The 15,813-nt window shown below is 41.0% G+C and overlaps 1 protein-coding gene across 2 annotated transcripts in view; it reads left to right on the top strand.

Annotated features, from left to right (window-relative positions):
• The window catches only part of LOC126092799 (uncharacterized), a 211,449-nt gene that overhangs the window by 86,899 nt on the left and 108,737 nt on the right, over window positions 1-15,813 (top strand). For both annotated transcript variants that reach the window (XM_049908536.1, XM_049908530.1), the window contains exon 6: window positions 10,202-10,387. In XM_049908536.1, the coding sequence (XP_049764493.1) occupies window positions 10,202-10,387 (186 nt within the window). The remainder of the gene's footprint in view (window positions 1-10,201; window positions 10,388-15,813) is intronic.

The raw sequence follows: 15,813 nt of genomic DNA, 5'->3' as shown, positions 1-15,813 counted from the left end.
TGGCACCAAAGTTAGTGTCCAGTCCCTCGCGAATGACAGGAACTGAAATTGAGTGTAGCAAAGCAAAAGCTGAAATGCTTAACCTCATTTTCAAATGTTCCTTTACAAAAGAAAAGCAAGGAGAATTTCCCCAATTTAATCCTTGTATCACAGAAAAGATGAATGAATGAAGTATTAGTGTCAGTGGTATTGAGAAACAGCTGAAATTGTTAAAACTGAACAAAGCTCCAGGGCCCACGGAATCCCTTTTAGATTCAATATTGAATTTTTGGCGGAATTAGTCTCACTTCTGTCTATAATCTGTCGTAGATCCCTCGAACAAATAACCTTTCCAGTTCTTGTAAAAAAGCACAGGTTACACCCACCAACAAGAAGTGTAGTAGAAGTGCTCCACAAAACTACCGTCCAACATCTTTGACAGCAATTTGTTGTAGAATCTTAGAAAATATTCTGAGCTCAAACATAATGAGGTATCTTTAACAGAGTGACCTCCTCAATGCCGGCCAGCAGTGATTCTGAAAACATCTATCGTGTGAAACCCAACTTGCTTTTCTCACATGACATATTGAAAATTGTGGATCAAGGCGGTCAGGCAGATGCAGTTTTTCTTGATTTCCAAAAAGTGTTTGACTCGGTACCACACATATGCTAATTGTCAAAAGTACAATCATGTGGGATATCAAGTGAATTTCTGACTGGATTGAGGACATTTCGATAGGGAGAACACAGGATGTTATCTTGGATAGAGACTCATTGTCAGCTGTGGAAGTGACTTCAGGTGTGCCCCAGAGAAGTGTGTTGGGACCCTTGTTGTTCATGTTATATATTAATGACCTTACAGACAATATTAATAGTAACCTCATACTTTTTTCAGTTATCTATAATGAAATACTATCTGAACCAAGCTGCATAAATATTCAGTCAGATCTTGATAAGATTTCAGAGTGGAGCAAAGAGTGGCAGCTTGCTTTAAATGTTCAGAAATGTAAAATTGTGCACGCCACAGAATAAAAACACACAATATTCTGTTACTATAATATCAATGAGTCACTTTTGGAATCAGCCAACTCATACAAATAATACTTTGTAGGAATGATCACGTAGGCCCAGTTGTGGGTGAAGCAGATAGTAGGGTTTGTTTTAGTGGTAGAATACTGGGGAAATGCAGTCAATCTACAAAGGAGATTGCTTACAAATCACTTGTGCGACCAGTTCTAGACTATTGCTCAAGTGCGTGGAACCCTTACCAAATAGAACTAACAGGGAATATTGAACTTATACAGAGAAGGTCAGTGAAAATGGTTACACATTTGTTTGATCTTGTGGAAGAGGATCCCAGAGATACTGAAGGAATTGAGCTAGAAGACTGTTGATCATACCCTGAAATGAGGAACATCCTGTCCAAGATCCTTTCCACCCCTGATAAAGTGGTGCTCTCACCTACACATCCTGCACAACATCCTAGTCCACCCTATGCCACTTCCAAGCCAAACCCTTGCCACAGGGATCATATGCTTGTGGAAGACTCAAGTGCAAGACCTGCCCAATCCTACCACTCAACTTTTCTCATTCCAGTCCTATCACAGGCTTATCCTACCCTATCAGAGGCTGGGCCACCTGTGAAAACAGCTATGCCATCTCTTGCTGCTATCATTGCACAGCTCTTTATAGTGGTATGACTAACAACCAGCTGTCCACCAGAATGAATGGTAATTGTCAAACTGTGGCCAAGAGCAAAGTAGACTACTGTATGGCACAACATGCAGCTGAACATAAGATGCTTGATTCCAGTGACTGCTTAACTGCTGAAGCCATCTGATCCTCCTCTCCATCATCAGCTTTCCTGAGCTACACAGATGGAAGTTATCCTTACATCACATTTTCCATTACCGAAATTATTCCTGCCTCAACCTTCAGTAAACTATTGTTCCCATAACCCTCCACACAACAGTTTCCACCCCTTCTGCCCTTGCACCTCCTCCATATTTACATCCTCCCTCTCTTTCATTATATGCCTCCCTCTACCAATGCACCCGCCCATCTTTACCCTTCTCTGCTCCACTCGTTTTCCACTCCATCTAGTCCCTGCACACACTGCCAGACAGTGCTCTTCTCTCACCCCACCTGTGCCCTGCTGTCACTTTTCCTCCCCTGTCCCCTGCAGGTTGCTGCTTTCATTCATGTGGCAGTTGTATTCTGGTCCGAGCTGCTGGAGGTAGTGGTCATTTGTGCATGAGGTGTGCTTGCACATGTGAATGAATGTGTGTATTTCCTTTTTCTGAAGAAGGCTTTGGCCAAAAGCTGGGTGTGTAACAGTCTTTTCAGTGTACCTGTGTGCAACTCAGTGTGTCATCTTTAAGGTGAGCAGCAATTTGTTCTTTTCCTTGCAGTAATCAAGTAGTACATTAAACCAATCCACATAACACAAATAGACTTTATTCGTAAAGCTCCAAAAAATAACAGAAATAGCCTCTCGTGAATCCACACATCGTGAGACACAGAACAACTGGTGGACAATAAACTGGATGAACATACAGAAAGTCAGTGAGTGCAGCTCTGTGCATATAAGGTTGGAGGTGTCATGAATTTTTAACCCTGGATATCTGATGCCAGTAGGAACCAAAATTACTAATGTTGTGTAGGTTGACAACACACCATTTTTAAACTACGGAAACTTTGCGCCATGCGCTCCGATGGATCGTGGATTCCCCTGTTGCTGTTCGTCAGTTGATGGGCAGCACTATGGTTGTCAGTTCACACAGACAAACATCCCTCACACTGTCACTGCCCCAGTGTGATACGCACACATGTTGAATAGGACTTGATGTCTGTCACCATCTCACGTCAGAGGCATTCACACGTTAGCTTCACTTCGCTTCGGAGCACACACATGTCGCCTGCGATTTAGTCATACAGTAAGCATGGTGGCACAGTATTCGTTTGAAGAACAGGGAGATATTGTTTTTGTGTATGGACTAGCCAACTGTAGTGTGCATGAAGGTCAACAGTTGTATGAGGAACGATACCCAGCAAGACATCACCTTCACTCGCAAACATTTACAGCAATTCACCGGCGACTTGGAGAAACAGGCTCGTTAGCAGGATAACATGTTGCTGGAAGACCTCGAACACGACAGGATGCTGCATTTGAAGAGACTGTTCTCAAGTGCTTTGATGAAGCACCTACGACAAGTACCCGAGTGGTGGGGCACGACATGGGGGTCACTCATTGGTTGGTCTGGGAGGTTTTGAGGGATGACGGTCAGCATCCATTTAGTTTCTACACTGTCCAAGATCTAAATCCTGTGGCGGACTATGAACACAGGCTAGGGTTTGGCCGGTGGTTTCTGCGATGTGCTGCACGAGATCCAGACTTCCCCGCCGTTGTGTTGTTTACCGACGAGTGCACCTTCCATCGGGATGGCCTTTACAACACTCAAAACATTTATTACTGGGCAAGAAGAAATCATCACATCACATATGTCCACGGACACCAGGACTGATTTCTGCTCAACATTTGGGCAGGCATTGTAGATGACTATCTGATTGGGCCGGTCTATCTACCTCCTTGACTTACCAGGGCAAATTACCTTCACTTTTTGCAAAAAACTCTGCACAGTTGGCTGGAAGATGTTCCCCTGGACATACGGCAATGCATGTGGTTGCAACACGATGGGGTGCCCGCTTATAACAGTCGTGCCGTGCGCAAATATTTAAATGAACTCTTCGATGGCCGGGTAATTGGCAGAGGTGCTCGTAACACACGGCCCCTGCAATCACCAGACCTCATGCCACCAGACTTTTTCCTGTGGGGATTATTCGTGGTTCTAGTTCACCCACTTGGGCGCGAACCACCTAAAAATGAAGAAGAATTAATTTATCGCATTCAACATGCTGCCAATCACATCAGGACAATGCCAGGAATCTTTGAAAGAGTTTGGCAAAACACCGTTTGAAGTTACCAAGCTTGATCTCTGTTGGTCCATTACAGCCAGGGGACATCGGCTGGTATGTACTTTTTAATTCAATAAACTTTACCAGCAGCCATGCAGTTTAATATATTTTATTTTGCTTTGAAAGCAACCAGTTTCGCCAATTCATTTTACCATTTTCAGGCTCCATACACTATTTTCAAATCAACGAACTTATTTTATAGCACCATAAAACTGGGTATTTTGAATTCCAATCATTTTATGGTGCTATACGATAAGTTTGTTGGTTGGAAAAAAGCATATGGGGCCAGAAGATAGTAAAATGAATTGCAGAAATGGGTTGCTTTCAAAATAAAATAAAATATCTTAAAGTGTAAGGCTGCTGGTAAAGTTTATTGAACTGAAAATTACAAACTTGTGTGGCATCAGAAGGTCACCAGTTTGAGCACCTGCTTTAAGTAAACAATTCCCTAGTTACCAAAAAGGCCCTTTCCAGGGCTGACATAATTTGTAAAAGATTTCTGTGTGTGAACTAATAGCTGTTGACAGGTTTTTTCCTGGTACGTCTTATCATGAAACTACATTGGATGTGTTGGGACCCTGGCAGATTTGCCCCCAGAGTGTAAGGCTGGCATGCTACCACCAAGCGTGCGGGCTGCCTTGAATACATGGCGATCTCCGGCAGGCAAAGCATTTGTGGTCATGCATTGTCAAGAGCATCTGGCAACAGGGCGATCCTGCAGCCAATCGGAGTGCGTGGTGCCAACTTTCCATAGTTTAAAAATTGTGCGTTGTTGACCTAAACAACATTAGTAATTTTAGTTCCTATTGGCATCAGCTATCCAGGGTTAACATTTCATAACACAATTTTTCTCCCCCCTGTATATGCACAAGTTGCAGGCAGATGGTGTGGCAGACACCTCGCCGTGCACATGCCTCCCACAGGCAGCCTCCAGTGGCTGACCCGAGCTAATACAGTTGCTGACCTATTCAAATACACATATGCATCGATACCACACTAGGCATACTCACACTCGCGCGCACACACACACTAGTAGCAGGATACAGCACAAGCCACCGTCATGTGAAGTGAACATCCAGGCAACGAAGGAGACACCAGTGGCCTGATGAGAAACACATCCATCGGCTTCAGAGTGGCAGCAGCCAGTGCCACTGGAGGGAGCGTGATGATGTGCCAGGCAGACAATGGAGCATAGGGCCAGAAAGCGGGAGGATGCGGGCATGCACAAGGACGATGGGCCCACACGTTGCTTGATGACAGCGCTGGAGAACAGGGTGCGATCATCATCAGCAGGCAGGTCCCAGTGTAGAGGAGATGGGACTCGATCCACAGGCGATGATGGCTTAGGCAATGATGGCGAGGGGTTCGGTGCAGGCGGCCTGACTGTACAGCAGGCTGTGACAGTGGACTGAGCCAGAGGCAGACCAGAGCCCACTGCTGAGAAGCTAGAACCCCAAGCACTACACATGGAAGAGGCAACCAATGCAATGGGCTTGCCTACACAGCAGGTGACGACAGGCATGGGGGTGGACTGTGGCGACGGGGGCCACACCCATGAACTGGTAGCTACCGGTGGCAAGTGGGGCCGCAACTGATCAAAGTGGTGAGCCACCAGTCCATCGGCAGTATGGATGGCACAGAGGTGACTTCCCCAGTGGCAAACAACAGTGGCTGTTATCCACTTGGCCAGCGACCTAACGCTCATGCCCACAACAGCGATCCCAGCAAGAAGCGGCCGATCTAACATGCCAGCTGCAGGTGCGGCACAGGCCACAGAAGTTGGAGGAGTATTCATACCTGCCGACTGTAAAGGAACTTGGCTGGGCTCTGCTCCATCATAGCCAAGAAGCGATAGGTGCTCAGAAAATGGAGAAGGGCATCGTCCAGTGAAGAATCCACAACAAACTTTTGCATTTCGGATTTGAACATATGCACTAGTCGTTCTGCCTTGCCATTTTATTGAGGATTGAATGGTAGAGCCATAATATGACAAATGCCGTGACAGGAACGAAACAGTTGAAAGGTGTGAGAAACGAATTGGGGGCCAGTATCGGAAACTAAGTACAAGGCAATCCCACAATAGAAAACACTCTCAAAAGCATACAAATTGTGACCTCGTCCAATGTCGATGCACACCTGTGAATGTAAGTAAACGCAGAAAATGCATTCGCAACCGGGAGCCAATAGGAATTCAAGAAGGAGCCTCCAAAGTCTGCATGAATACATTCCCATGGCTGGTAGGAAGGGGACAAGAGGGACAGGGAGGCCCTGGTAGCTGCCTGTTGTTGGGAACACTGCTCACAGGCCACGACAAAACAGACAATTTCGCCATCAATCCCTGGCCACCAAACATGTCACCTAGCAAACAGTTTAGAGTGTGAATCTCCCCAGTGTCCCTGGTGGAGAGTGTGTAGAACCTTGCACCATAATGACTACTCTCGGAGAGAGGTCTTCCATAAACAACTGCAAAACACAATCAGGAACGGAGAGGTGATACCATAAGGAAACATAATTGTGCAGGGGGTCCAAAGCCCAACCCGGTGGTTTATCAGCCCAGCTCTGATGAATAGACTGCGTTACCTGACTTAGAACTGGGTTGGTGCCAACGGCAGCTGTTGTGCGTGAGCTTGAAATTGGGAAACCCGCCACTGTAGCTTGCATTTCAACATCAAGATGGAAGCAAAACAATTCTTCGTGATCAAAGTTGGAATCAGGACCCACAGGAAGGTGGGCAAGGCATCTGCATGGGCATGTTTAGATGTAGGTCAAAAATGGATGTCATAATCATAGTGAGACAAGAAGAGTGCCCAGCATTCTAGGGAGTCACAGCTCCTTGTGCAGGCCTTGGCCTATACAGTGCTGGGCCTGCCTGTTTACCACCACCACAGGCGCTTCCTTGTGCAAGCTATCTGTTGTCCTAGTGGGTACATCTTATGGCACTAATGCCACATTGCCCCTCGGTCCAATTTGGTAACTCACTGCTTGAGAAACTTCAAAAGATTGTGCTATTTACAAAACTACCCCATTGGAGGGTTTTCACAGAGTAAAGCCTTCTGACACACTTCATTGTCCGAAGCTAAACAGATAATTGTGTTGTGCCCAATGTGGTCGACATAAGAGTCATTATGGGCGTCAGTAACAGATTGACACTTAAGGCTAAGGCCATGAAGTTCAGCTGCCCAGCTCCTGGATGTCTGATTTGGTTTCTTGTGGCATCCGTAGAATTCAACTCGTGTTGCTACGACATGCGTTCATTTGCAGTGGTAAGTGGACAATAAACTGCATGTGTGATCAAAAGTAAGAGCTGCTGGTTCTTGTAAAGGGGCAATCTGACACAACAATTAACACATTTTAGGTGGAATTCACAAGAGTAAGAAGGCTGTGCACAAATTCAAGACTGTCACAGCGAAAGCCAAAGAACGCTGTCTTAGTCTTTTTCCATTAGCTTACCAATCCTCAGCCAAATCAACATATGGAGGAAAAGGGGGTGTATGCACTGGTGGAATAGTACCCTGTCTGTTCATGGAAGCTGACAAAGTGGTCACTGCTGAAGTAAGCCGTTCAGGTAGGGCCAATAGCATATCCGACAAAACAGCATTTAAAGACTGCACATGCAGATACCATTCCATCCTCGTCGCCAGTTGTGTAGTAACCAAGTAATAAAAGAAACCAATCCACGTAACACAAATATGGCTTTATTCATAAACCTCTGAATTATAACAGAAATAGTCTCTCATGAATCCACACATAGTGAGACACACAACAAATAGTGTGAACGGTACAACTAGATGAACATAGAGGAGCTCAGTCAACACTGCTCCACATGTGTATATTTACGAGTCGCTGGCAGGTGGTGCGGCGTATACTGCGCCTCGCACACACCTACCACAATTGGCCTCCAGAGGCCGGCCCGCACTGATACAGTTGCTGGTTGCAGCCCGCTCTGATACAGTTGCTGGCTGATTCAAACGTACATGTGTGGCAACACCACACTTGGCACACTCACACGCACTAGTAGCAGGATTAAACATCCTTATAATGTTGATGTTCCAGCCTGGAGTTTCCGTTATTTGATAAATTTCCTTCAGATGGAAAAACTCCTGTCCACAATTGAGCACAGGTTTAAAAAGCATCCTTGTACGAAACTCAGTTGCCCTTTTCTGGTATGATATCTTGCAAACCATGGATGAAGGACATCAGGCAGAGTCCATATTCCTAGATTTTCAGATAGTGTTTGACACGGTGCCCCAAAACAGGTTCCCAATATGTGAATTTCTAAAGGACTAGTTAAGTAATAGCACTCAATAAATTGTCCTGGATGGTGAGTGTTCGTCAGAGATGAGGGTATTGTCAGGGGTGCCCCAGGGAAGTGTGATTGGGCCAGGCCACTCTTATTCTCTACATGCATAAGTTGTGTGACAGATAGGGTGAGCAGCAGTCTATGGATGTTTGCTGATGGCTGTGGTGCACGGGAGAATGTCATTGTTGACTGAATGTATGAGGACAGAAGATGACTGAGACACAATTTCTTGGTGGTGTGGTGATTGGCAGCTTGCTCTAAATGTAGAAAACTGCAAGTTAATGCAGTTGAGTAGGAAAATCAACCCTGTAATGTTTGAATACAGTGTTAGTAGTGTGCTGCTTGACAGTCATGTTGATTAAATGTCTGGGTGTAACATTCCTAAGCTGTATCAAATAGAACAAGCACATAATGATAGCTGGGAAGGCAAATGTTGACTTCGGTTTTTTGGGAAAATATAGGGAAGTGTGGTTCATCTGTAAAGGAGACCGCATAGAGGAGACTAGTGCATCCCTTCCTTGAGTAGTATTCGAACTAGAATGGAAGGGTTGTGTCAAACCACTGATACATTTAATTTGGGTTCTAGGTATCCATTTGAACTATGGTACAAACCACCCCCTTCCAAGCACTGTGGTGTGCAAAATAGGTGGGCAGTTGTGCAGAACCTGGGTCAGTGGTGTAAGGGTCTCCTCATCAACAGGATTGTGGAGGTGGCCAGGTGCCAGTGCACCTCTCAGACATGCATTCCTAGGGGTGCAGCAAATAGGTTGGGCAGTTACATTCTGAACCAGTATGATGTACGAATATCACATGATTCTCTCATTTCTATCGAAGGTAATTTGGGGACTGTGTGGTGCCTTGACAGGACCCTCGAACCTGTTGTCTTTTTTCACACTCAGTGTTCTGCTTGCAGATTTTGGTTTCAGAGATATGTAAAGATGTACACTTTTGAACACACTACATGTAGTTTTATCTTATTGATTTCCTTCTGTTTCACAGTGATGGTACTACTTTTTTCCCTTCTTCTTCATCTTTTTTTTTTTTCTTTTTTAATGAAATCCACAGATATAGACCACAATATTCGACCAAGATTGTGACCAGTAAAATATAAAATAATAAGAATAGTTTTGATTGTGTTTCTGATTATTTGGCATCTGGTTATAATGAATATTAACTGTCTGCATGAGGCGGAAGTGTTAACCATTTCTGGATGCCCTAGCAGATGTCCCACTAACCTGTTTCTTCTTCTCATTGGGACTTCCCTCCTGATACATTCTAGCACTGATTCAGTGTCTATTTTATCTGTCCATTGTATTAACATTTTTCAGTTACACATCCTTTCAAGCACTTGAAGTTTCTTCTAATCGTCCTCATTTCCCTTCTATACAGTGCTGTGCTCCAGAGATATACTTTTAGGAACTACTTCATTTCCATAACAGTATCTTATATCAGTAGAACTGTTTTGTTGAAGAACGCTTGCTTTGCATTTACTAGTCAGTTTCTTATATCTCCTTCAGTTTGTCCATCATATATAACGTTACTGCTTAGCTAGGAGAAAACCAAACCATCAAGCAAGTCATTACTCTCCTTTCTAATACTCTTTGTCACCTTCATTTTAGCTTTGTTTCTCCTTAAAGCATATTCTTGGATAGTATGGTGTACATTCCTTGAATAGTCTCTCCAGTCTTCTTTACATCCAGCCAGAAGGGTCATGTGGCCATGACTTGCATACTTTAGAATTGGCTCATCTAGCCAGTTACAGGGTAAGCTACAGCTTGAAATGGAATTAGGACTGTGGCATAGGAAGTAAAACAAAAAGTACCTAAATGATGTATTCATGCCTCTGCTTCATACTAATCAGTTTTCTCCTTTCAAAATTTTAACAATAGGTATGTTTATGTTTTACACATCCATGTGTGTGTAGAGTGCATGTACATTTTTCCACAGGTGCTGGATGTCAGAGAGATAGTTCCTTGCCTGGGCATTGTGAGTGTGGCCGACGGCTCTGTCTGCAGCTGCCCTTTTCTCACAATAAACAATGACAAGGAAGTGGAATTTGTGTCTGTGGATGAATCTGATTTGTCTGTAGATATAATTGTAACACTGAAGACAGAGGCTCTGAAAAATCTCAAGGTTGGTATTTTTTTATGTTAATGAAAGAGAGAGAAGTGTGGTTAGTAAGATGTGGTGTGCAATAGTAGTACTAATTAAGGGGTGCTCTATGTGGTGTATTATAGTTCATACTCAGTTAAAATGTATCGTGCTTGAATCACATTTGCTCTTTGCGAAATATGTCCCAGGTTTCATAGTCAATACCGGGACTCTCAAATAGAAAAATACAAACTTCTAGAGTAAACATGAGACTGGATTTGGATCGAGCCCCAAAGGCTGAATGTTGATTGAGTCCCAAATCTTTTGATCAGCAGTCTGGCATATAACCACTTAAATACCAACACATAATTTTGTTAAATAACTGGCTGATAGAGATCACTTTCCTGACTGACCAGTTTAAGCACATTTGAGCATTTTGGTAGTCAAATAATCATCCTCTTATGATTACTGACTTATCTAGAACTTTATACCAATTGTATAGCTATCGCTGTTTGGGTCTGGAGAGAGTTTTTGTGCCAGATGTTTAACATTATTGGCAACTGTAGAACTTCTTTTACTTACTGTTCATTGCAAATAATACTAATTTCACTTTTTTACCCTGGTACAATGAATTGCCTTTCAAATTTTTCATATGAATTACAAGTCATCTCCAAGGATTTTTATGTAAGCAGTTATTATCTGCACTCATTACATCACCAACATTCTCCTTAACCTAATGTTACGTCTAGTGGGGGAAAAAAGAAATTTATAATTCAACAATGTGTAAGTGTTTACAAAAGCTCCTTTAGTATTTATTTCTCGCTTAAACTTGTATTTGTGCAAAACTAAATCCATGCTTATGTAGTTTCACTGGATTCTTAACTGAAGGTTGCAATTTAACTTGACTTCATCTGCAAAACTTTGCTAGTCAAAGTTGATCCTAGTTCATGCTAAACAGTCTGAAATTAAAATTTATACAATGCAGATTTAAAAGTTCAGCTTTATTTGTGTTCAGTACTTGCACTGAACCAAGATCAATTACTTTATACAAGGGCCATCCAGAAGGCAACAGATGTTTTGAAATAAAAAATAACAATATGGCAAAACCAAATTTTATTATATACTCTTTAAAGATACATTCTTAAACTATTTTTCTATGTAATTGCCATTCAAATTGAGGCACGTGTCATACTTCGGCACAAGTTTTTCAATACCATCTCTGTAGAAAAATGCCTCTGCAATTGCAGCCTGGTTTATACCAGCATGCAGTTTGGCATCAGTATCAAACCATTGTGTAGTGAAACATGTCTTTTTTGCTAGGAAGAGATGCTAGTCACTTGGCACCAAATCTGGGTGCCACCCGTCCAGAACGACACAGGAGCTCTTGGTTACTACTGGAAGTGTGTGGACATGCGTTGCCACGAAAAAACAAATCTTTTGTGCTAAGTTTTCCCAGACGCTTGTTTTGTATTGCCTGCCTTAACTTTGTCAGTGTTGACAATATGTCTCTGAGTTAATTTGTTATTCCATGTTCACAGAAATCAATAAGAATCATTCCCTTAGAGTCTCTAAACACAATAGCTTGATCTTTCATGCTGACAGTGTTTACAAACACTTCCTTGGTTTTGTGGGAGAATTTCCCTGTACTCAATCCACTGACTGCATTTTTGTTTCACAATTGACATGCTTCACCCATGTCTCATCCCCAGTTATGATATGCTTGATAAATTTCTTACCATTTTTCTTGTAATCTTCGAGGAAGGTCAGTACTGCAGCTGCTCTCTGTTTTTTTGTGGTCTTCTCTTTGGATGTAGGGAACCCACCGAGCACAAAATTTGTTGTAATCAAGCTTGTCCACCATAATTTAATGCACCAGGCTCTGAAAAATTTGGGGAAAATTTTGCGAAAGATCCTGTAACAAAATTTTGGTTAGGGATGGTGGGGAGAGACTGGAATTGTGGTAAAAATACAACACTGAAAGATTATTTGATTAAACAGAGAAATGGAAAAGTTTGTTGTTATTCTTGTGTTCCAATGACATCAAGAACGTAGATCACTGTGGCCTCCGCCACTCAAAGATAACTTTGAGACAAATACATATGTTTACTACTAGAACAGTAAAGCTTAGTTCATTGCTTATACATGTCTTGGTTCAGTGTAACTCAGAGTAATCTGTTTCCTGCTGCTGCTGAAGTCATCATCCCAATCCATTTCCTCTGCTAACTGGATCTAGTCACGTGAATTCCATGAAATAAACCAGGTACAAAGTCATTTTATAGTGGTTTATTAATGACAAGCAGCACCACTTCTTCTTGGTGGGAGCCCAATCCACATAACAGGCTACATAGTCACAAAACTGTAGTACAACAATTAGATTATTACATTGATGTGCGACACAGTGGTCACATCTGTGAACTGTCTCCAACTGCCTTTTCTAAGCCTTCTGCTCCCCTGTTTATATTTTCTTAACAAAGGAGTTAACAAAACTATTGTGCAGATTTATAAAATTAACAATTAAAAGTTCAAAGTTATTATGAATAACTATACACAAAACTTTTTGCATTTTAAACTCAAACTAGCTTATACAGTATAAAAGATTTTTACATAAGATATACATTACATTGTACAAAATAGTGAAAAACAACAATGCCAACCTAATTTGTGTTAATTATGGATAATTAGTGAATGCAAAATAATGCTAGCATATATTGGATGAACATGACATACAAGTAAACAAATGAAATAATAAATTTTATGAAATTTAATGTATTACACGAAATCACTTATTAGATACAATTGAAATTACAAAACTTTCAATGAATTACCTCTTCAGAGAGTATTTCATTGGGGCATCGGAAAAGGAATGAAAACAATAACCCCCAAAAAGGTGTGGGTATCTGCAAGAGCCAAAGCTCTTCTTTGGAAAAAAAAGATATGCTTTCAAATGGAGAATAATCATAAGTGCTACAAAAAGAATAAACCTTACAACTAATATAATTCTGTAAAGACAGTGAATACAGTGACATATTTTTAATTCTTGTCTACAGCCTTCATGGAATTGGTTTCCAGGTGTTCTTTCAAGTCACCCATTTTATGGTTCTTGCATTTCATTGTCTCTTTGTTCCAAAAAAGAGTCCTTCAATTATGTTTCAGGCATCGCTTTACAAGTGACCTGAAAGTTCCAATCTGCATCAGCTCACAAAATATTGATACATAAATTCAAGTACATAAGAAAAGACATATACATAAGAAAATATCATAGGTTGTAAAAATATGAGAACCTACATAACTGGATTAATATTTCAAGAAATTATTTTACAATATTCATAAGAATAGTTTCTTTATCATATATTGCTCATCTCCTGAGTCTCAGTCATATTCATTAGGATATAGTGTAATATTTGTCTTGGAAAAAATGGTGACAAAATATTTGTTTACAAATTCAAATAAGTGTCATTAGTATTTCACCTTGTACAGTCTCAGTTAATTCTCAATACACATTTTATCAATACAATGACTTTCACTGTAAGTCATGTGCCAGACCCTCTTTTAATCTAACAATCAAGACCCTTCCTCTTTGACAACACTAAGATTAAACCTGGCAACATTAGGACAACATCTGACAGAGTTAGGGCAATGACAAACCAGACAGCTTTATAAAAACTGACACCACATAGGCAAATTTAAGTCCAACTTTAGGTAAATTTTTCATTATTGTTCTTGTAGAAAACCTTTGAAGCAAATGCTGGCAATTTCTTGTTGGTGAAGCAAAATTATGTCAGTATATTCTAATATTTCATAACTTATTTCCTTTCTCTTCCATACATAAGTCTTCGTGAACTGTGTATTACTGTTTTCTCTTCCTTGCATGTGGCTACATTTAAACAACCTCTCATCATCAAGTCTCATAATCTTATGTATCTCATGGAAAAATATGTGTAAAAGTCATATATGCTTAAACAACAATATACAAATAAAACCATTGTAAAACGCTAATATTTTTAAGCGTTTCATTCAGTTTCTTCCAAATCAATTTCACCTCAATATTTCAATCCACAAAGCAACATACTAACCTTCGTGTATAAGTCTAGAAAGAAATATGTACATAGCTCCCAAGTCTAGAAACAGATACGTACATAGCTCCCTCATAAATGCATTCTATGTGTGTTGTCTCTCTAACTTATCTGTTTTATCTTAAATTGTGTGTGACACAAATGTACCCATAAAAATTCTTACTCTGAGTATATCAAAATCATTAAGTGTTTGGTCATAACATAAACATAGCAGAATCACAACTGTTTTGTCTTGGTTCTAGAACACAGCATCTCTTGACAGAAATCTTCAGCTTTCATGTGAAATATTGTTAATGTGGAAATTGTGTTTTGATTATCCTTCAAAATTTTCAAACTTCATATCTACTTTGCTCTTGTTTGACACAGATAGAATGTATCTTTCTCACTATTAATTTCCTCAAATTCTCATCATCACGGTATAGTAAAATGCATTCAAAAAGCATTTTCTGTAAAATCCATCACCTCACAATCAGTGTTATCCTCTACTTGTTTGAAAATTAAACAACAAAAGTTTAGAACAGAAAATTCAGTGTAGTATTCAATAATTTTAAAAATTTTTTGAAATAAGCTTATGTGGTCACATAATTACTTAGGTATGTCTTAAAATAACAGGAAAAAATCTGCTCTCATTCATAAAACGTAACATAGAATTCAGAATATGATAGTCATGTTAAAAAAATTTGATAGTTATCTTCAATTATTGATAGACGTGTAATTAAGCTGTGTACGTGGAATGCAGCACTGGTGTGTTTCTGTTGAGCAAATGTCACATTAGCTGGGGCACCTTACGTATGCCACACTCATGGTACATGAAGTGTGTGTGTACCCCCCTGAGGGTTTGCAGTTATTGAAAATATGGTTTGAGCTGAGTAATACAGGGTGTGCATAAAGTCCAGGAACACTTTTAATTATTTATTGCACCAGAACCAAACATTGTACAGATATCATACATGTGTCATATTGAAGAGAAACCCTGAAAGTTATTTTTCATGTGTACCACCACAGCGTAGTTGGGTAATTTGCCGACAGTCAGTGCTAGTTGCATACATGGCGAATTCAGCTGCGGAGCGAGCTCTCTCTGTGTTGGAGTTCGACAAAAACGTGTGCTATTGCTATGAACAGGCATAATTGTCTAATATGGGGTACAAAGCATCCACATGAATGCATTGAATGTGAGCGTGATTCCGCTAAGGTAAATGTTTGTTGTGCCTTGTCATGTCGAAAACTGTACGGGCCATTCTTATTTGCTGAAAGCACTGTCACTGGATATTCCTACTTGGACATGTTGCAGCACTGGCTGATGCCTCAAATGCAATCAGACTCTCCATTCATCTTTCAGGAGGATAGGGCTCCACCCCATTTTCATCGTGAAGTTTGTTGGTTCCTGAACATGGA

The sequence above is a fragment of the Schistocerca cancellata genome, chromosome 1 (assembly GCF_023864275.1).
Source record: "Schistocerca cancellata isolate TAMUIC-IGC-003103 chromosome 1, iqSchCanc2.1, whole genome shotgun sequence".
Lineage (NCBI taxonomy): Eukaryota > Metazoa > Arthropoda > Insecta > Orthoptera > Acrididae > Schistocerca > Schistocerca cancellata.
The sequence above is the reverse complement of the archived record's forward strand: the minus strand, read 5'-3'. Positions and strand labels throughout refer to the sequence as shown.